The sequence below is a fragment of the Plectropomus leopardus genome, chromosome 14 (genome assembly GCF_026936395.1).
Source record: "Plectropomus leopardus strain MGB_pleo_1.0 chromosome 14, ASM2693639v1, whole genome shotgun sequence".
Classification (NCBI taxonomy): domain Eukaryota; kingdom Metazoa; phylum Chordata; class Actinopteri; order Perciformes; family Serranidae; genus Plectropomus; species Plectropomus leopardus.
In genome coordinates this window covers 12,612,641-12,634,995 of record NC_142189.1, presented here as the reverse complement: position 1 = coordinate 12,634,995, position 22,355 = coordinate 12,612,641, and the positions used below count along the sequence as shown (strand labels likewise).

Genomic DNA, 22,355 nt, shown 5'->3' with positions numbered 1-22,355 from the left:
TACTTTTACTGACACCCTAGTTACTCTATAAATCAGGATTCTGCATAAAATTCTCAAGAGGATTTTGTAAAATATGATGTTTAGTTATAAATGAAATTACCAAATGGTTTATACAAGTACAGCTGCAATGATTAGCTTATTAATTGATTAGTTGATTCAGAGAAAATTAATTTTAGTAAACATTTAGATTTTCTCTTTTTCCATAATTTTGATTTTTGGGGTGTTTTTTTTCTCATTTATTTTTTTGAATAATTAAGAGTTTTGGGCTGTGTTTTTTCTTCCACCTTTTTTTCAAATAATTTGATGCATTTTTTTTCTTTGCATTTTGTACTTTTACACAATATTAAAATTTTAAGTACAAATTTCTGATTATACTTAGTTTTACTTCAACAGGACTCTTACTTGTAACAGAGTATTTTCACAGGGTGGTATTAGTACTTTTACTTACTTCCTCCACCAGTGTAAATAAACATACCTTGCCTTTTTGAATCAGTTTAAAACAATATGCTGAGGGGTATTTAGTAAAAGATAAATAGTATATTTGTCAGCCTAAGGCCTGGTGTCACGAATAAACTCCTTTTAATAAATTTAAAGGTGGTTAAAGTGACACAAAGTGCGTTTTGTCTTCACTACTTCTCTAATTATCACCCTCGGCTGGTGTTTTCTTGTCAGCAGCGCCCCCTGGTGTGTGCAGGGGGACTCGAACCGGCCAACATTGTACCACAGCAGTTTGAAGATGGCGGAGGGTGAATTGAACGTGGACAGCCTCATCTCTCGGCTCCTGGAAGGTGAACCATTTTACTCACTTTCAGATGTTAGACGGAGTTATCAGTTTATGGTGAACAAGCCTGGTGCTGTTTGTTTTCTGTAACTACCGCGGTTGCCTCTCAAAACGCAGCTAACGTGTTAGCTTCTGGTGCTAACGCCAGCCAATCGCAACGGTATCTCCGGCTAGCTCCGGGCTAACGTTAGTGTTAGCTGGCCGTGTTTATAAACACTCAGCGGTGAACGCCTACATTTCTCATTTTCACTGTAACCACCACGTTACAGTTGGCGAGTAATTGCTCCGTATCGTGGTATTTACTTAAGCATTAATTTTATGCCAGGTGTTTTTTTTTAGGTTTTTTTTTTTTTGTGGTGTGTCCTGGCTCATTTATTTTCTAAATTATGTACAGCTCCTATCGAGTAGGAAGGGCTGGGACGTTTTATCCGGTGTGTTGTGACATAAAAATACAACCCACAATCATTTGTCATGCCTCTAACGGTTGTAGTTTTTACAAAATTTAATGTTAAGTAAGTTGTTCGTTAAAGACATGGACACCTTTTTTCATCAGCGCACCTGCCCTTGACACGGTTAAGTTTTGCTCCCTGTCAGCGGTGCTGTGGTGGCCGTTATTAGACACTGTTCAGTTTGTGTTGATGTTACATTGTTATTTAGACAGGCTGATTCAAGCTTTATAAAAAAGCTTACATTTGATATCAAAACACTAAACACTGGATAATCTTTTCATCTGATATTGGACATACTTATCACTGCATTTTAGACTATTTTGAGTTATAAGCAGGGGTGTTTCCAGAATTTGAGGACGTTGGGGGCTTAACCCAGATTTCTGCAGGGGTATCCTCCCTTGGGAAGTTTTTATAAAAACAAACTTGTTTTTTATCACTTTTAATGCACCCTCTTTTATCCTAACCACATTTGTTTCTCGTTTCTAGATTAATATTTGAAATATCATATTCAGGGTCTGAAATTAACACCCGCCAGGCACCATATGTGGTAAAATTTTCTGTTTGGCATATAAATCTTGGAAGACTCTCTGCCACACTGGCGGGTAAATATTTGTATCAGTCAATAGTCATGTAATTTAAAAAAAATATCCTCATTCCCACTGCACAAAAAACCTGCTACCACCCACTAACTTCTGTCTTTTTAATCCAGTGTGAATGCATAAGAAGAGAATGGCTCAGTAAGAGATATTTAAAGCACTGAAAAGGACCTCTATTCCTGCTGCTGACTACAGTTTACCTGTTCTCCTGCCTGTCCATGGCGTCACACGGATACACCCAAAAAAATATGATACACACACACACACACACACACACACACACACCAGCTGACAGAATGGCAGACTTGTGTGCTGGAAAGCTGTGTTTACGGGTCGTGGGAATAAAGCCTATCACGTATATTTAGCGGGTTTACCTGTGTTTGAAATTATTATGTCGATGAAACGTATCGAAACAAATATCTGAAACAAAAGTGCCATTTTATTGTGTTGGCTGGTAAAAAAAAAAATACTTGGCCAGTGGATAATTTCATCTAGCAGCCATCTTGGCCAGTGAGTAAAAAACACTAGTCATGTTAAAAATATTTGTAGTTGTTAATATTGAGTAGAAACAAAATAAGCTGAAGCTGCTATAATTAAAAATGTGTTGACTGAATCCGGGAAAATAGTATGTATTTATGTTTAAAATGGGGGAGAATGCAACTAAGTACATTTGATTCAAGTACAACTATCACCGTTATGACAGATTATTAGATCCTGGGTTTTTGATTATTGTTAGGCCTGTTCTTATTTTTGAAAAATAGTGTACATATTTAGATCCAGGACTATGAATAAAACATTTGGGGCAGAAGCCTAAGAAGCCAAGGCCTAAAAACACCACTGGTTGTGAGGTAGTTTGCTTTTTTTGAAGTAATTTTAACTTTTGTGTCTCACTGCTGCCTGCATATGTTTTAGTGGAAAGATTGCTATGATGCACTTTGTATCCTCAGTGCACAAACGTTCCCTTTAAACGCCTATCTGATAAAATTGGTACAGATGAATAACAAAACCCAAATAGAAGATGCTATAAAATTAGGAAAGAAATACTGTGTGCTTCCCCAAAAAAATCTTCATATTTGAAGTTTTTTACCGTGTCATATTTTGTTGTTGTGTTCACACTGTCATTACTGCTTTCGTGCTTGGTAAATAAATTGTGTTGGTGTGTGAGGGCCAGGTTTTGGCAGTGAGAGGGATGTGCAAAAATCCTTTTGTATTGCTGGCCACCTGCTCAAGAGAAGGCGGAGAGGTTTTCTGTTCCCCTGTGATATATCCTTTGAGTCAGACCAGACCACTAAGGCAAATTCAGCTGTCCTTGGCATACTTTCCACCAGTATATGTGACTCTGTTGGAGAGATGAGACACCAGCATGCCAACACTGAAATGCTAAGATTTGTTATTTATAGTGACTGCTGGAAAATGCTGCACATTGCAGCTGCCTTGTGTTTCTTGCAGTTTCATTTTGATCATAACATTTCTACCAAATGGAGAAATTAATTAAAAGTAAATGATGCTATTGCTGCACAGGCTGCAATCAACTTCAGGTCTGTTTTCAGCTCTTAATCATGAAATCATCATTTATTGAGCTGGAAAGCTTGTTGATGCCTGACACACTGTGTTTTCCTTGTTTCTCAGCTTGGACTGCAGTGACTTGTTGATTGTGTTGCTCATATTTTGAATACAAATGGGACTTGGCATGTTTCATGAGCGGTCAGTTGTGTAGTGATCTTGTTGGTGCAAGATGGTGATGTGTCTTTTTTATATTTTCACGCTCTCAAAACAAGTGACTACGCATGACTAATTGACTTGGATGTTATTGTTTCATAGGCTTCTTATGTAATAGTTCATCTTTGTGGTTTGTGCTGTGAACTTACTCAAGAGTGAGAATCAAGCACACGTGCAAATAGTTAATGATTACAGCGGTGTAACAATACACAGAAATGTTTTTTAAAAAATATTGATTCTGTGACCAGTGCTCAGATATCATTGTCATAAAGTGACAACATTGATGCACATCATCAAAACTGCATGATATGCAAAAAATCCAACTGCAACTATTTTGACAGATACTGCAATTGCAATATGAGTTTTGATTTACGTGGGAATGGTAATTTTTGCATTTCATTTCATATAAAATTGATGATGATGTGATATTTGCTGGGGTCTGTACCAAACAAGCATGTTAGCTTTCGTCTAAGATATGATTTGTTGGCAGACACCACAAGTCTTCATTTATAGTGATATCTTGTGACAGATTTTGTCTTTATCAAAACATTTCAGCTCCTGCAATTTGGATATTGCATTTGGCCATATTGCAATTTGGATAATATTTGGCATAATTGTGCAGCTCTACATACCATCATCTCTAAGATATGCCTTTTTTAAAAAAATTCACCATGGCATGTCTGTTTCACAATTTCTCTCCGAGTATATCCCTTTCCTAAACATTCAAACAAACTTCAGATTGGTTTTTAACCAATTTTTTGTAAATGCAACACTTTTGTTTTGGCTCCCACTCTTAACAGGTTAAAGTTAGGGCATACCTGTGTAGTAATGATGCTCACTGACATGGATTTTAATGAATTTGTGACCGAAATTTGAGAGAAATATATCCATTGAGCATGTTAAAATAATTTTACATCTTTAACAAATAAGTAGGAAAAATGGGAGCATTTAACAAAACTGGTTTTGGTCTCAAACACGTGCACCGTCAACTGTTGATATTTTTTTTAATGTTCAGCGGAGACTTAACCATAACAAAAGACTAAAAATTCCCTGGTGCTTAGTCTCTAAATCTGATTATTTGAAATGTCTTGAGCCCTTATTTTGCATCCCAGCATCACATAATAGCTCACTGTATGTCTTGCTGTCTGGGAAAATTTGGTCTTGAGGAAAAGCCAAGTGTCAGTGAGAGTGCTTATTCATTGGAATTAAAACTTATGAAACACTGTGCCACTGTGCCAGACCCGTACGGTCGCACAGTCACACACACACACAAACAGCGATTTGGTTTATGATGGCTGCAAATCCTTGTCATTGCTTCATTTTAGCCTTTGCCCCTCAATGTTCTTAAGAACGTAATCTCTTTTAAAAGTGCCAGCCTGCAGAAGTGCGAACAGTGAAAGGTTCAGTGTTAAAGCCGAGCAGGCTCAGCATCAGAGCTTAACTCGTTCAGCTCTGATGACGCCTGGCCGTTGAGTGAAGAACCCTACTTCTGCAATTTCATGCTTCACACCAGGCGTGGCACATGGCTATGGAGCACTGCAGATACAGTAGATAGATGATAAAGAAATGATGGTGTGAAATTGATGGTGTAAAGCAACACTTGATTAAGGTTGTTGAAGCCCTAGAATAGTGTTTGGCACTCAGACACACCATCTGCGAGGATCCATACTCCTCCGGTTCACTCTGCTCTTTCAGATTTGTTTGGATTACATGACTAATGAGACAGTGAGTGAGTCTAAGTACAGTAAGTAGCACATGTGCATTTATATATATGCACAAAAATGTATGCACTAAGCTTTAGGGGTTTCAATACAGCAGTTAATCTATTTTGAACCGCTTCCTGTCTGGTTATTTTATAATATAAATGTCATCTTTTAAAGAAACAAAAAGGGAAATATAAAAAGTGTCAAAGGAAACTTCCCCCACTGACTAATGCACATTTGTTTCACTCGGCTCAGCTATCCTTTATTGGAATCTTTAGTGGGCGTCTAGCTTTAAGGCAGTACCAAAATGGTTTGGCGAGTTATTACATAATTCCTCAGTCATGGATTTGTTCATCACTTTTGTTTCCATCGTCAGTGGTTCAGTTCACACAGTGTTTTGATTTGCTTTCTTTGACGACCAAACTGAGATTGAAATAATTAAGAGCACTATATAAGTGCCATCCAATTAAAATACTATACATGTATTACCATACAGACAAAACTCAATTAGTCACTGTTACCTCACCACTATAATAGGGATGATAATAATAATACACTTAATTATAGAGCACCTTTAGAAATAAAGCTACAAAACAGATAATAAAGGTGAAATATATCCAAAACACAACATATGAAATAAGACGAAATAATTTGAATAATAACAAAAAATGCCATCCGTTAGGAAAAAGCCCTGCGATAAAGGCGGGCTGTAAAAGAGGACATTGTATTTTCCTGATGGAGATGATCCTCAGGCTGCAGGATCTTAAGCAGCAATCAGGCTTATAGGGAGTCAGCGGATCACAGATACAGGCAGGAGCCTGACCAATCCAGGCCTTAAAAAGAAGCTGTAAAAGCCTAAAATCACTTTATAACTCATCATTTATTTCATTTAGATAGAGCGTGTTAAAAGCCTGACAGCAGTATTTTGTGTAGGCTGCAGTTTTTGGATGATTTGACTGCTGATACCAGAATTAAGTATGGTACTTTTATTATTGCTATTATAATTGTTGTCATTATTATTTAGCTAATTCGATTGTATTTCACAAAAGAAATCAATTGTGTGTAGATTTTTATTACATGTCTTTTTTAAGTTCTTTTAATATCAGTTTAGAGATAGTTACAACAGTGGGTTTCAGAGAGGGTGACTTTAATACGGGGTAAACAGTGGAATATTTAAGGGGACAATTTGCCCCCACATCAAAAATACTATTTTCCCGTTTAGCTGTAGTGCTGTTTATCCATTTAGGCTGTTTTGCTGCGAGTTGCTGAGTTTGGGAGATATCAGCTGTGGAGATATCTGCCTTCTCTCCAATATAATGGAACTAGATGGCAGGTGTAGTTTGGTTTAAAGAAAATAGTTCTTACATGAATCTGCTCACAACAAGGTCTATTGATTATCTTAAGTAACAGGGACACAATTCCTGCAAAGAGACATTACTGTTGAGTTTTTCAAATGTATTTTTTGGCGCCATCTAGTTCCATTATATTCAACAGAAGGCTTCTAAGTTTCTATGACCGATATCTGAAACACTCTGCACCTCACACCAAAGCAGTCTAGATTTATAATTTTATATATTATTATTATTTTATATATATTATATATAAAATAATATGTTTTATATATATATTTTATATATATTATTTTTATATACAGGTAAGAGGAAAAAAAATGTATGCTTGATTTCGATGTCAGCTGTCCCTTTGTAAGTGAACATAGCAGTTAATAATTCCTAAAATTTCAATACCAACCGTCTTAAGTAATGGTTTTAAAAATCATGGGGGAATGCAGTCTAAAGGGCAGGTGGATGATTTTGGAAGTGCAAAAGTGTATTCTAGACTATGACTTCTTCAGCCTAATATTAGTTTACTTGGATTTCTGCATTTGTCTACCTTTTGCAGTACACAATTTTTGCGTAGTTTTTATGTCATCCAACTGAGTTTCTTTTTTTTTTCCCCATATTTCAAAAAACTTGTACTGAACAGGCTGTCCAGATATGAAATCAAACACAAAAAGTCTATAAAATGCAGACTTTTGAAACCTAGAGGAAACTTAACTTTACTCTTATGTAAGCCAAAGGTACTATAGCAAGGAAGCAGTTTTCATGTAAATCTCACGTTTCATATCTCTTGATTATTTCAACTGCTGACTGTAGCCAACGTTTGCAGTTCTCACTCTGCTTTTCATCATTGTAAGATAAATCTGCTCCCAGAACTGTGGCAGAACGCCAGAAAGTAGGCTTAAGCTAACAGTGCAACTACACAGCCAATAAACCCACACCAGTGCTGAAGATGCAAGCTGCTCTCATAGTCTGAGCAGTGGGTTTCCTAAGTATGGCTGAGACCAAGCAGCTATAAGCTACAGAACCATTACGCCCACCGCTCATCAGATTTTAAGATTGCTTTGTGAGTCCCCTGTAAGTGTTTTTTTCTCCCCTTAGGTGAAAAATTATTCCATCATGGCCTCATTCTGATGAAGTTTGTGTTGTTGGGGTTTGCGGGTGATGCTGACAATGATGCTAACAGTTGTTGAAAGCACTGACAGGGTCTTTTATCTCCTCTCCAGTACGGGGATGTCGCCCGGGGAAAATCGTCCAGATGACAGAGGCGGAGGTGCGGGGCCTCTGCATCAAATCCAGGGAGATCTTCCTCAGCCAGCCCATCCTGCTGGAGCTTGAGGCACCCCTGAAGATCTGTGGTCAGTGCTGTACTTTTATGGCCTGGATTTGGGCCATTTTCTCACGACCTTGTGTTTATTTTTGCTCTCCTGTCTTTCACTGTCTCGTAACCTTCTGTACTGTATATTCTACTGTGACATTTCCTTTAAAGTTCATCTTAACTGAAAGGTTTAAAAGTGTACTTATGTAACCAGACAGGATAACACTGCCTCAGCCTGGGTCATATATCAAGTCAGTGTTACTCTCTCCGCAACCCTGTGTATGGAATTGCTCACATACGCAGATTGTGTATAATTCAAATTTACATGCACAGTTAAGTTGAGCTACGGATTAGGCCATTTAATTGGACTTGTATTCTTCCTTGTCCCAGTATACAAGCACTGGGGGAAAAATGGATTTATTGATGGAAGTTTGTCCAACTCTGCCACAGAAGTTGGTGTATGACCCCTTTTAGCTTGTTGCTATAGACAAAATTACAATGTTTATTTATGATAATTTCAGGTTAGAACAAATCTGAGTCACGTACATATATTCACAAGGTGCTGAGCAAACTCTGACTCAACTGATTAGTTCTAACCCACCTAAAAAAGGCCCACATAAAAAAATCTGTTTCACTTTTAATACATGCTGTATTGAGGGTGGTTTCACATGAAGGACACAGACCAAGATCCAGTTCATCTGATTAGTGTGAACATAAGTGTACTGCAGGTGTTTCTGCAGGTGTGAAAGCAACCGCTCTGTGCTATGCACCTGCTGCGGTCACTGCCATTACAATAACATTACCTCTGTCTCTGGTTAGGTAGTTCAGCATATTTTTTAATGAACAGTGGAAATCAAAAGAGAAGATTCTAGTCATCAACTGGTCTGTTTTTCACCTCAGGGGCAACTGCATACTCAAATATATTGTACACTAAAATTGATATTGATTTATGTAGGTGGGTAAAATATCTTATATTTAAATAAATTGTACACATAAATTGATATTGATTCATGTAGGTGGCTAAAATATGTTTTGCTGCAGACATTTCTTAGCTTCTATTCCGGTGATGTGTTGACTACTGTTTCCCCCGTCCATATGTGTTACTCCTACCTAAACCTGACCCAAATCCTGGAAGGGACTGTACTTAATTTATCAGAGGAAGGGGGTGGCTGGGGTGTGACTTTTGTATTTAAAAGAAATACAAAATACTACTACTAATAGTTGTATGTCTCTCACGTAAGCCAAAATAAAAAACACAAACCCCTCCCAGTGCTTAATTCTTTTAAAATGCTGAACCTGTTTTGCACCCACCCCCCATGAATTATGAACAGGCCAGAGTGAGGCGTATGCATGAAAGAGGAGCTCTATTTAGAACCAAATTTTTCAGGTGTGTTTGTCCGACTTTGACAAATTCGACTTGATTGATGATTTCAGTCGGACTAACGCAGTATTTTGACTTTTTTTAACACCATGTAAAGGTATGACTCATGCACAAACAATATAGACGGACCAAAGCGGAGCAAAGCAGTGTATGTTTGCAAGTGAACTCCCCTCTCACCAGTTAAAGTGCTATCACTATCACTATCTCTAGCTGGCTCCTGCACATCTCTGCACACTCCCACACGCTTTATCTCTTTCCTCCAGTATGGTGCTGCAACTGCAAACAAGTCAGAACTGTCTAATATATGTGTCAGGGCTGGGAAAAACAGTACGCAAGCTTACATGCAACCTCAAGCCTACACACAGTTCATTTGTGGCTGTCCTCATACCAGTGTCCTCCCACACACATTTACTTTGTTGTTATGTAGGCCTAATAACTGTGTGAAACTCAGATGACAGCATTTATATTTCATGTGATGGACGTAATAATAGGGAGAATTAATTTGATTAGGTTGTATTCATTTTGTTTCTTGTCAAACTGAGTGTTGAGAGAAATATGTGATCCATATGTCTGCGTAAGAAAAACTTTTTTAAGGTCTCAAGCACCTTCATCCATGTAGACCCAAGGCTGGCTTATCACTCTAAAATATGCATGAGTTCGAGGTGGTGTTATTTGTCACTGTGTGCGGTTTCTTTGTCTCTCCTTTACTTTCTTTGTTTTGTCGCTGAACCCCTTTGATTGCTGTGACGGCATCCTTTCAGGACACCAGCACTGAATATAAAGACTAAACAGTGAACGCCTTTAAATATTTACTAAGGCCACATGGATCAGGTTCTGCACTTACTCTCTCTCACATGTTAACCTTAATTCCACTGGCGTACTTTAACCCAAAATGGACTTTTTGGCACTGTTTGGCTTTTATTTAAAGAGAAAGATAGAAAATTAGATTTTCTTTTTTAGTATAATGTCATTGACAATGGTGTTCCTTGCTCAGTGAAACTTATAATAATAGTCCAACTTTCTTTGTGAGGATGTGTTGAATTGACAAAATAAAATCCACAAGTATGCATGCTATGTTTATGCCGTTGATGAGTAGTGTAGGTTTATGTTTTCTGCAAAGAGGACTTTTTGTCACACCCCCCAAAAGAAAGGAAAATCGCCAAAGGCGCCAAAGAAAAATCACAAGCACCAAAATTATAAGAATTGATAATAAAAATAGCAATTAAAATCCTCCCTGAGCAAGTTATTAAACAACTGTTGAACAAGCAGAACAGAACTTTGTCAGGGCTTTAAAAACTTAAAAGCTTTAAAGCCCTAATGAAGACTGGTAGTGGTCAAAACATGTTGGCTTTTTTAATGATTTAGCCACTGTAATAAAGGGTTTTTCATGTAATTCCTCCTGTTTTTTTCATGTTTTTCACACTTTTAGAGTACCTGTAATTCCAGTGTATCCTTTTTTATTTCTAATGAAAATTTTAAAAATATAGAGCAGATTTTTTGCATTAAGTCCTGTTACACCCTTTGCTTACCCAAATTGAGTATTTAAAGTAGGCGAGAACGTGTGTGGCAGTCGCATGTCGTTTGCTATATGTGTAAAAGGGAGACGAAAAATGTTCAGATCTGATTCTACAGGTATCGTAAGGTTTTCTTATACGAAGACTGTTTTCGGATCGAAGTCGGACGGATCACACTGTTGTGCAGAGTCACTCCCCCAAAGACCCATTCATCCAGGAACAACCCTGATTCTGGTATCATTTCTCATACATTTTCAGACTCTTGGCACAGTGTCAGGTCTGAGTGAAAAAGAGGGTCATTGATTAATTTCTAACCACAAGTACTGACTGAAAAGTGGCACAAATAGTTCACATGCTGAAGAGAATGAGATGAAAACAAGGTAGAACGCACTATAACAATTTTTAATCCAAAAGTTTATTAAGAAGTCTCATATTTTAAATATGGTCATATAATAAATTGATAGAACTAAATCAGCCTAATTTTTGCAAACCATCCCAGACAATCTTTGTTACTCAGTAAAAAGCATCTTAGTATCTTTCAGTTTTTTATCTATCCATAAAGTCGCCTCACTTGCTGTAAACCAGTTTTTAGGTTTCAAACATTTGAAATGAGATACTGTATATTATTATGTCATGCAGTATTTTTACAGTTTTTTATGAGCATTTACCTGCTCTTATATGTGTAAAGTGGATCCTTTGTCATCTGAAAAATTTTTGAATCACGTCATTTACAGTAGAACAGCCAAAACAGACTGTATTACAGTTGCAGTCGGCCTGTTTGCTGAGTGTTTTTGTGTTTATTTGTTGTTTTCATCTTGCTCTAAGCAGTTATTATTCACTGTTCCTCACATCGCGGACGTGTTTTTATGTGGGTGTTTTTGAACCTGTTGATTATCTGTCTACACGAGGTCACGCAACAGCGCACATGATTACAGCTTTGTTTCTTAAGATCTTCAGTATGTGCATAGACATGGTTATCGTTTGTTTATTTATTACTGATCTGAGTCATCTGCATGGCAGCATGACAAATAACATATCCGTACCACACATGGGTGGCATGCTTGGAGTCATAAGATGTGTCCTTTTATTTTTATAGAGTTTTATCATCACCATTGCTTTTATATTGTGTTATTCTTTGGGACAAATGGTGCTCATTTATAACACTGACCTCAGGTCCAGCGCTCCCTTGTTTTCCAACTCTCAGCCTTTTGCTCTGTTTTTTAAACCCTAAATCTCCGTGCTGCTATTCTCGGACTGTTTTGACACTGCAGAGGCAGTGCTGGGTAAATAATTCACTGTCATCCTACAGTTCCTTGTGAGAGGGCAGGTGGGGGGGCTGCCCTGTGGAAAGCCAGTCCCAGTGAAGCTCACAAACTCACATTCAGTCATGCAGCAACTTTTAGTGTGGAGTTGAGGATAGTTAGGATAGAAAAACCAACCTGAGGCTTCTTTCTGGAGGCTGATATTTTCAAACAGACAGCCAATCAAAGGGTGGCAGTTTATCCAGGTTTTATTACAGATCCAAAGCTCAGTTGCAGTCAGCCCTGCTCTTAGAAAGTTCATTCACCTCCAGCTGTCTCTGCAGAGATTACAGTCTGTGTTGCCATGTCTCTTGTGTTTATAGTTTTATCCCAATGTGGCTTCGTTACTGCATTTTTTTTCTGAGCAAACTAGAAGATAAATGAGCAAAGTTAATTGTTCATGCCTCGATTCCACTTCTGTTTTGGTGCAGGGACAAGCAAGAATGATTGTTTTCTGTGTGATGTCCTCTGTGTTTACTCAGTCCTCTGTATTTACTCTGTTGTCCAGTATGTGTTGCTTTCAGCCTGCCAAGACTAAAAAAAACTGTGTTTGTCAAAATCAGTACTTTCTTGTTTTTATGTAGTATTTGTAGATTTTAGGAGTCTTAAGATCTGTTCCAGCTTCAGCTAGATTAGCACAGCACAGATTCAGGGTACAAATTGACACCATCCACCAGCCAAATGCTGCTAAAATATGCAAGTGGCTGCTGGTAGATTTGCTTCACTCACCAACCAGAAAAACAATGTTAATCTATTGTGTAGCTGCTAAAATTTGAAAATTAACTAGCCATAGAGTGCTGCAGGGATGTCTTTTTTTTCTGAACACAAGTTACTGTCATCCTTTTTCTCTCGTCAGAGAGCCAACTGGAAAATTCTAACTCTTTACCCACTTTTAGGACTTGTTCCCGGGGCACTCTTTATGTCTGGTTGACAAAAAAAGTTAATTTTGCACCGTGTGCTGACTTAATGTGTTTTGTATCCCGATAGATAATAAAATAGAGATATGAACATTTTTGCTATTTTGGCAAACTAGCATTGAAATAATGTTATTTGGAACACAAAAAGAAGTCCTATCGCTATAAAACTGAAATCTTGTAAAATACTTCTGACTTGTGGATCCTTACTCTCCCCCTCACCTTTCCACTTTCTCACGAGAAGTTAAAAACTTCAAAAAGGGTTTGAAGACAGCAACTAAAGTAGTAACGCATATTTAAAAGCCCTCCTGCTTTCATACTGACAGCTTACGACCTGGACTACAGTATGTTGCAGGAGCACTGCATTAATACTTTAGGACTTGTTTCATTGAAGTTTTGATATTGTATTATTAATGTGAAGGATTGTGATGTTGTTAACATTACCAGTACTTGTGTCAGAACTCAAGATGGCAAGCTGGGGCTGCGTGTCCGGGGCAAATAAAATGATTGATGGTGAAACACAAACCAGCCGGCTAAGCACAACATGAGCACCGAGTATAAGTCAGACTTCAAACATTCAGAACTGCTACTTTAATCATTCATTTGCATGTAAAAAAGTGTGTTTTTGCATGCCATCCTTAGACACACAGGCAAAAATAAGTACAGGCCTGTAGCCATATATTGATGCCAGTCGTGGTTTGGGTTTTGGTGCCGAGATCACTGAACTGAAAAAAATCATGCCAGGCTCTCTCATGATATAAAGTTGGACTTTTGTGGGTCATTTTAATCTCAAGGCCAGACAGCTGCACAGCTGAAAAAGGCCTATTATTTCATTTTAATTTGTATTTGGTGCCATCTTGTAATGAAGCATTGCCATAAAAAGAGTGTGGCTCATGAATTGGATTGCCGTTTTGGTCACAATGAAGCCTGTTATTATTGTCCTCGTCTTTCTGGTGAGGCTCTGTGCAGTCATCTGGGTCTGGAGCACTTAGCCCAAATTAGAGCAGCTCTTAAGTTGGTGCAAGAGGATAAAAAAGGAAGCAGGTCTTGGCTAGGTGATGAAGTGAGGCTCCCCTGTAGAGAATGTGCGCTTTGGTAGGAACTGCTCTGGCACATTTTAGCCTGACTGATGTCGAAAAGAGACGAGGTTGACCCTAAATCTTCAGAGAGTTCTTAAGATTAAAGTTAGTTTGTGTAGCTATGTGTGTGTGTGTGTGTGTCCCTTTATTTTTGTGATTAACCTGGATTGTCAGCATTCTCTCCCTCGATAGCTCGTGTCCCTCGGGCCATGACATTGATCTGGTGGCAGTTGTAATGGCTCATATTGTGCGTGTACACTTGCTGCTGTCGCCCCAATAAAGCAGAGGCACATTCATATATTCACACCAACCTACATGTCTGGCTGTTCACAAATGGTGCTTGTATAAATGTGGTTGGAAATAGAAAAGGTTTTTACTTCCTCATACTTTAAAAAAAAAAAGCTAGATTATCCCCCTACAAAGGTGCTGAATTTTTTATCATCATTATTTTTATTTATTTATTTTTCCTCATTCTGCATATACTATTGTTCCATACATCCATGTTCTGTGGTTTGATAAAATCAGGTTCTGTTATCCTCCTTTTTTAATTTAATTCTTTTATTTTTTATTTATTTTTTTAACATTCATATATATGCTTATTCTATTTTGTTTTATTTTTTATGAATTTATTTTGTATCATTTATTGATCTGTTTATTTGTTCTTTAACTTACTCTTTTACTTCCTTGATATGTGGAAGTATGTGTACACGGGTGTAAGTGTGCAAATATGTATATGTGGGTGAAAGTGTGCGCAAATGCGTCTGTGTATTTATATACACGTAGGAGTTTATGTGTGTATATGTATGGATATAAATATCAAGATTAGATTTATTTATTTTATGTTTTAATATCATTTCATTTACTTTTCTGAATATATTTTCTGGTTCTGTGTGAAGTCCCTCATTTGCTTTGATGATATTCTTCTTCGTCTTATGCTTTGTTTTTGATAATCTCCCCCTTTTTGCTGCTTTATGTTTAATTCTTCTCAATATTTTCCTCCTTTAGTCGCTCCCCCTTTCTGTAATGAATGTATGTTAAGCAGCTTGTCCTCATAAATAAACGCCTTCTCTTGCATCTCGCCCCATTTTTTTAGGTGATATCCATGGACAATACACAGATCTACTGAGGCTGTTTGAGTATGGTGGTTTCCCTCCAGAGGCAAACTACCTTTTCCTGGGTGACTACGTGGACAGAGGGAAACAGTCCCTGGAAACCATCTGCCTCCTGCTGGCCTACAAGATCAAATACCCAGAGAACTTTTTCCTGCTTAGGGGCAACCACGAGTGTGCGTCCATCAACCGCATCTACGGCTTCTACGATGAGTGTGAGTACAAATGAAGTCACACCTGCACACACACACACACACACGGCTCTGGAGTGTACATGTAGTTTGGTTTCATCCTTTCAAAACAGACGTTTTTGCAAGATTCTGTGTAAATCCATATAAAATAAAAACATAATAGCTTTAGGGGGTTTTTTTGTTACCGTATTTTTCTAATATGTCTCTGCTTCGAATCTCCTATTTAATTCTGCCTTAACTCTTGTCTGGTCTTTGTTCGGCATTATTGACTAACTTCATTTGTTTTATTAACTCTGGGGTTAACTGCCTCGCCTTTGCTTTGTTTGTCAAAGCACTTTGTAAACTGTGTTTTTAAAGGTGCTAATAAATAAAGTTATGAATATTATTAACTAAAACGTTCATTCTTTTTGAAGAAATTCAAGGTTTCTGTCTTCCATATCATCATGATGTGCGCTTGTGATGAAGTCATCAAACTATGTTAAATGGGTGTTAAACCCTGTGAAAACACGTGATGGTGTCAGAGGAATAAATTCTAAAACTGTCAAAACGCCTTTGCCATCTGCTCATAAAAAAATGAGCATTTCTTAAAAATATGGTGGATAATTTCTATTGCAGTGTTCAAAGGGTTAAAACGTGTTGATGTGTTTCGCCAGGCAAGCGCAGGTTCAACATTAAGTTGTGGAAGACCTTCACTGACTGCTTTAACTGCCTTCCCATTGCTGCTATCATCGACGAGAAGATCTTCTGCTGCCATGGAGGTAAGACAACAGCTGGCACAAGTTCTCTCCCGTTGTCCCAAATTTAAACCGAAACGTTCTGATGCCCTGGTTAAATATATATTTGTAGGAACTCCAAATCAAAGTAACCTCCTTATTTTCTATTTAAGGGCTATCGCCTGATTTGCAGTCAATGGAGCAGATTCGCAGGATCATGAGGCCAACAGACGTGCCTGATACAGGTACTGTGTGTGTGTGTGTGTGTGTGTGTGTGTGTGTGTGTGTGTGTGTGTCTGCTTGTACTTAAAACTGCGCAGAGGGAAGTGTGCCTCAGCTCATGGATGACAGGCTCGTGTTCGTGACAGTGCGAGATGTAAACATTAATGATGTGCAGTACATGCACGCTTCCTTCTGTGCAGTGATACAGGTGGTGGGTGAAGTTTAATAGAAAGAAAATAGTTCTAACATGAACCGGCTCACAACAAAGTCTGTAGATTATTGTTATTATTTATATATTATTATTATTATTTTAGTTTCGTTTTCTGGAACTTAGCGGCAGAAGCTGAGGGGGACCGCCCATCACTCTGATGGCCCCATCAGACGGAGAGCTCATTCCTCTGACCACTCATTATCCTAAAAACAAAAAAACACCCATTGCTCTGAAGTCCCGTTTTTCTGAAAATAAACACTTCCTGCAGGAAGAAAACCCAATTGCGAGAAAAAATGTTTGCATCTTTCATTTCTGTAAACCACCAATACGTGTGTTCGGTTAGGTTTCGGCACAGCTGTTTGGTTATGGTTGGGAAAAGATTGCATGTTTTGGCTTAAAACATGTTGGTTTGGTGACTCAAATGCTGCTGAGAAACTGAAACTAATTGCAGGGAGTGTATATTTCATGAGAATCAAGTCTTTGGAGTAATGGGCGTTTCTTTTGGAATAACTTTTGGTCCAACTTTTGGGACATTTTTCGTACCAATGAGGCTACAGAATTTTGGGCCGTCAGAAAAATGGCATGGCCCTAGGCTAAGTGCTGTCTAGTTCCATTATGCTGGAGAGAAGGCAAAAACCTCTTCAGCTGATCGCCAACATTCGGCAGCTCACACCTACACTAGATTCATATCACTACAGGTAAGACGACAAATATATATGTTTCATTTTAGGGTGAACTGTCCCTTTAAGTGCATGCTCATAGTTATAAGAGTGTTCCCGAATGAATGACTATAACATCAGTAAATCTTTTGTGTCACATCATCAAAATCTGCTGGATCTTCAGCACAACTTTGTCTGTCTATGCTCACCCTTCAGCTCCCATGATGTTTTTGTCCTTCATCTCCATGTCTCCTCTCCATGTGTCTCTCAGGCCTGCTGTGTGACCTCTTGTGGTCAGACCCAGATAAAGACGTACAAGGTTGGGGAGAGAACGACCGTGGGGTCTCCTTCACCTTCGGGGCAGATGTGGTCAGCAAGTTCCTAAACCGCCACGACCTGGACCTCATCTGCAGAGCCCATCAGGTAATTATGAAGGGAATTAAAGCAGAGCGCCTGGAGATGGATTATGAATGCAGGAAGTGCACGGCAAGCAAATTGATCTTTTTTTTTTCCTGGAGACTTAAAATTGGTTGGACATGCACTTTAATGAAAGCTGACCTCCATTAGTTTGTGTCTTTTGCAGAAGTAATTACTGCGGCTGACGCAAAGACACAGACACAAGAGCTAAACCACATAATAGACCCAGTGCTTCTCTTTTTCGCCATGCATCTTTCATTATAACGTCATTTAGCTGATTATCAATGCATTTTTTTTACTGAAGCAAAATAGTAGAAAACAGAATGTGAAGCTATTAATTTCACGTGAGACACTGGCATCAGGAATATTTACCTGATAGATGACTGAAAAGGATTGATGATTAAAATCGGAATGTAAACTTTTGTTATACATCGGCTATTTCGGCTCTGTGTTGGGCGTTTTTATATTGATTCAGATGTAGGTGGTTATGGACACTCAACCATGGTACAAGAGCTGGACTCTGAAATTCTGTTTTTCTGTATTGATCGCTGTGGGCGGCGGAATAATGTCATGTGTTTTCTAACAGGTTGTGGAGGATGGATATGAGTTCTTTGCCAAACGCCAACTGGTCACACTTTTCTCTGCTCCAAACTATTGCGGGGAGTTTGACAATGCAGGCGGCATGATGAGTGTCGATGAATCCCTCATGTGCTCCTTCCAGGTGAGTTAAATCTGTCGGGACACATGCGCATTTATAATGAGGAAAATACAATTTCTTCATTAAACATATTTCAAATATAAAATTTAGACCAGAAACTGATATCAACTCAATAAAGGTACCCATATATAGCAGTTTCTTCCACAAATGTTTCAGTCGGGTGATTGACTGAGTCATTCAAACAAAGGCTTCTCCACAAAGTATTAACCCTTTGAAGCCTGGACTGATGTCAATTTTCTAGTGTTGCTTTCAGACACCCTTTACAAGTATTTAAACCAATAAACCTTGATCAGATTGTTGGGATTTCTTTGAAAAACATGGGGGAAAAAGGCAATTGTAAGAAATATTCCACAAATTGAAGAAATTAGTTGATTTAGAAAATTATCTTTAAAATGCTAGGGAAAAAAATCTCTTTTTTTCATATCTCATTATCATAATTACATATTTAAAACTATGTTTCAGAATTATTATAATTTGTATGTGCTTTTTCTGGGTCATTTTCTTTTCTTTTTTTGGTACTGTTTTAAAAATAATTTTCAGGTTTCAACTGCATGGTCACGTTTTTGAAAGAAACCAAGCAAATATGCTCAGGTTCCAAAGGGTTAAACAGAATTCTGTTAGCATGTTCAATACTATTTTCCTGTGTTAGACCACTTTTTTTTTTTTTTAAACTGTGTAGTTTTAATGAGTTAACATAAATGTCTGGTCTAAATTTCATGTGAAAAGCTGCATTGGAAATATGTTTAAAGTAAAGAATGTTAATCTTTTTTTCCCCACTGTATATGTGTATATATATATTGTATACAATGACTTAATCTCAGAAACACTCACATGCATCTTCTCTCTGTTATTTTAAGATCCTAAAGCCCTCAGAGAAGAAGGCCAAGTACCAGTACGGTGGTGTAAATTCTGGTCGGCCCGTCACCCCACCCCGCACTACCCAAGCTCCCAAGAAGAGGTGAACGTACAGCCCTGGCTCTCCCCCTTCCTTCTCCCCTTGTCCGTCCCCGGTCTGCCGCCATGGCAACCCCTGTAACTCCCCTGTATAGCGAAGATACAGGGCTTATCTAATTGCCCAAATCTTTCTTTCCCACTCATCCACCCCCTCCCCAACTCCACTGACAGCTCTTTTCTTAATGTGTATGTGTACATAAATTTGCTGTGATCAATCTGTTTTTTGGTTTTTTTTGCCTGTTTGTTGGTATTTTTGATATTATTAACAGATAATTTTTTTTTGTGGTTTTACTTCCAATGCCATTCGAGGTTTTCTGAGGTTCTGTGTCGTGTAAGGAAACGCCTTCTCTGTGTAGAGAGGCTGATTTAGAGGAATTTCTTTTTGAGTTGAACAAAAACAAAGTAGAGATTGATTGTTTGCCTTGACCTCTCAAAAAGAGAGAGAATCCTTCCAACGTGTTTAAATGAGACTGAGGTTTCTGTGCAATGCTAAAACCGTACACACAAATAACATTGCTTGTATTCCGGTTTAACAGTTTAAACTTATTACAGCGTATGCGGTGCACTTGCGGTTCTTGTGCAGGCGCATGTTTTGTATATTTAACCAGTGAAGAAGTGCACGCCCCCATGAGTGGCAAAGAATGTGAAGTGACCGGTTTGAATGAAATATAGAGGCTAAATCGGATGCTGCTGGCAGTGGACGCGCTCTCCCCAAACACGACGCCCTCTGGGCATCCATTCCTCCACTCTGTTATGCCTCCCTGTGCCTCGACTCTACACCCACACAAAAACATGCCGCTCCTCACACAGAGCTGGCATTGAATATTTGCCTGGGTCTATTTATTATTTGTTGTCATCAAGACATTTTCCCCCTTATAATCCCACTGATTTGTAGTGAAATGCTGAGACTTTTTTTCATGTCCATGCACAGGCATTTAACTAATATGAGTCACTACTGGTCAGTATTTTACCTGCAGACATACTGGATAACTGGTGTGCAAAATGTGCTTATAAAATTGCCCTTTTCTGAGTCTGAAGAAACAGTGAAGAATTTGAAAATACTAACGGCGACAGGTGCAATTTTGCAATGGGTCTAGCAAATCTTAGTAAGCCGTACAGTGTTAAAAAGACAAATAAAAAGCAAACTCTGCAAAATGCTCCACAGTATTTGTGATGTGTTTAGAGAGAATGCAACAACAACAAAAACATAATGAAGAAAGTTTGCTCTTGGAAGCTTTTAAGTAAAGTGTCAGCTATCCTCCTGTCACATCACCCAATCTGTTCTGCTATATGAAAACTGCAGAGGAGTCAGGAGTGGGCGGCAGGAGCAGGCCGTTATGCTGTGTGATAGTGATGCCACCTGGTGTATAGTTACAGTAATACAGCACAAATCAGATGTGATTTTACTGGAAGTTAACTTCACTTTACTGCAAATAAGATGCAGTCGACCCTTTGTGGAAAACAGTTGCCTCTTTTTTTCTTTCTTTTTCGCTCTTTGTGGTATTATTCTTTCTGTTGTATTTCTATGTTCTCTATTCACATTGTTTACTTTCTGTTCACTTAATTTATTTCCTAATACTGATAATAAGAAAACAATGAAGTGTTACCAAAAGCTGTTTTGCAATTTGTACAAGTTTGTTTGAAAGTCTATAAATTCAATAAAATGGATGGAAACCAAAGTTGTTGTTGTTGTTCTATCTGTTTTTACTGATATCTTTGCATGAATGCGTGTCTCTGTGCTGTCGAGAAATTTGAGGCATTGCAAATATGGAATTCTCCGCACTTATTCAAACAACCATGTCTCGTGTGGAGAAATTATTTGAACGCAAATGCCTCTTAGCCCTGTTCAGTGCTCTGTGCATCGGCCCTGAATACAACCAGAGGATCAGTGGCAGGAGAAAACACGGAGCGCCCAGGTGGAGGTGGGACAAGATCCAAGCAAAGGCGATCCACAGTCCCACTTTGAGAAAGACAAGAGTGTAGTAGAGGATGCTCTGTGAGCTGAACCTGGAGTTGGCCTGAGGAAAGATTTGAATTTATCAATTTTAACTTATTTTTTCATTGAAACAAGTTATGATGTCTGTGAATTGTAGGCGTTTGTGAATAAATTAGTGTTTTTGTACCTGTACATCCACTGCATCAGTCATCATCTCCTCATCACTTTCAGTGTGCCTCAGGAAGTAGGGGGTCTGAGGAAGGGGGGGTCGTCTTTTCTTCTTTATGTACTCAGAAGACTTTTGTGGCCGTGGTGCTTCCATTTTCATACTGAGTCTGCCTAAGTAGAAAAGTCAGCATTTTTCTATGATGACTCCTCGATTTATCCTCTCTAATCCACTATGAAAAAAATATTTTTCATGTATTTCACTAATGCAATAGAATTTGCATTTTGTTGTGCAACTCTGCATTGTAAATAGCAAATTAATCTTAAATTTAGCTGTGCTTTGAGCACTTTAATCAACAACATTATTATTGTCGTGTAACAAAAATTATTAAATAAAAACAAATAAATGGCAAGACAATTCTTTAAAAATATATACTCCAGCACATAATAATGTGAATGAATCAGTGTGGAAGGAATGATGATGTATTTTTTTCTTAGTTTGTGGAAGTACATACACATATTTTGTATCCATGTTTATCTGTCTACATTAATTTAATATCTGCTTTACTTACCGTGTAGATGAATTGTGCCTGATGGTCGAGATAAGCTTGCTGAATTTGTTTTGTCAGCTGTTGTTGTTAGCAACCAATGCAAAATGAAGTGGAATGTTTTTTTTTCAAAATTGGATTGTAATAAAACTATTATTAACATTATTTTAGACAGGCTATATGATAATAATACACTTTTCTGGACATTTTTAACTCTTTATAAACTACTTTTAAGTTCGTTTTCTTGTCATCTTTCACCGGTTTCTTGCTCGTTGTCTTTTTATGAAACTCAATTTCCACAGATTTCATTGATTTAAATGCTTGTGAAAGGCATCAATTTCACGTGCTGAATGCAGCACAAGAAATTGATGTCGATCCAGGTTTCAAATGGTTAACTGCGGATCGTTTTAGTGTAATTCG

At 38.1% G+C, this 22,355-nt stretch overlaps 1 protein-coding gene across 1 annotated transcript; it reads left to right on the top strand.

Annotated features, from left to right (window-relative positions):
- The first annotated feature begins 643 nt into the window (after window positions 1–643).
- LOC121953625 (serine/threonine-protein phosphatase PP1-beta catalytic subunit) lies at window positions 644–20,965 on the top strand. The gene is made up of 8 exons (XM_042500811.2): window positions 644–788; window positions 7,812–7,943; window positions 15,186–15,416; window positions 16,046–16,150; window positions 16,279–16,350; window positions 17,469–17,620; window positions 18,201–18,335; window positions 19,190–20,965. Exons 1-8 carry the CDS (start codon window positions 737–739, stop codon window positions 19,292–19,294), a joined length of 984 nt encoding a protein of 327 aa, XP_042356745.2. The 5' UTR covers window positions 644–736; the 3' UTR covers window positions 19,295–20,965.
- Window positions 20,966–22,355: the final 1,390 nt, after the last annotated feature.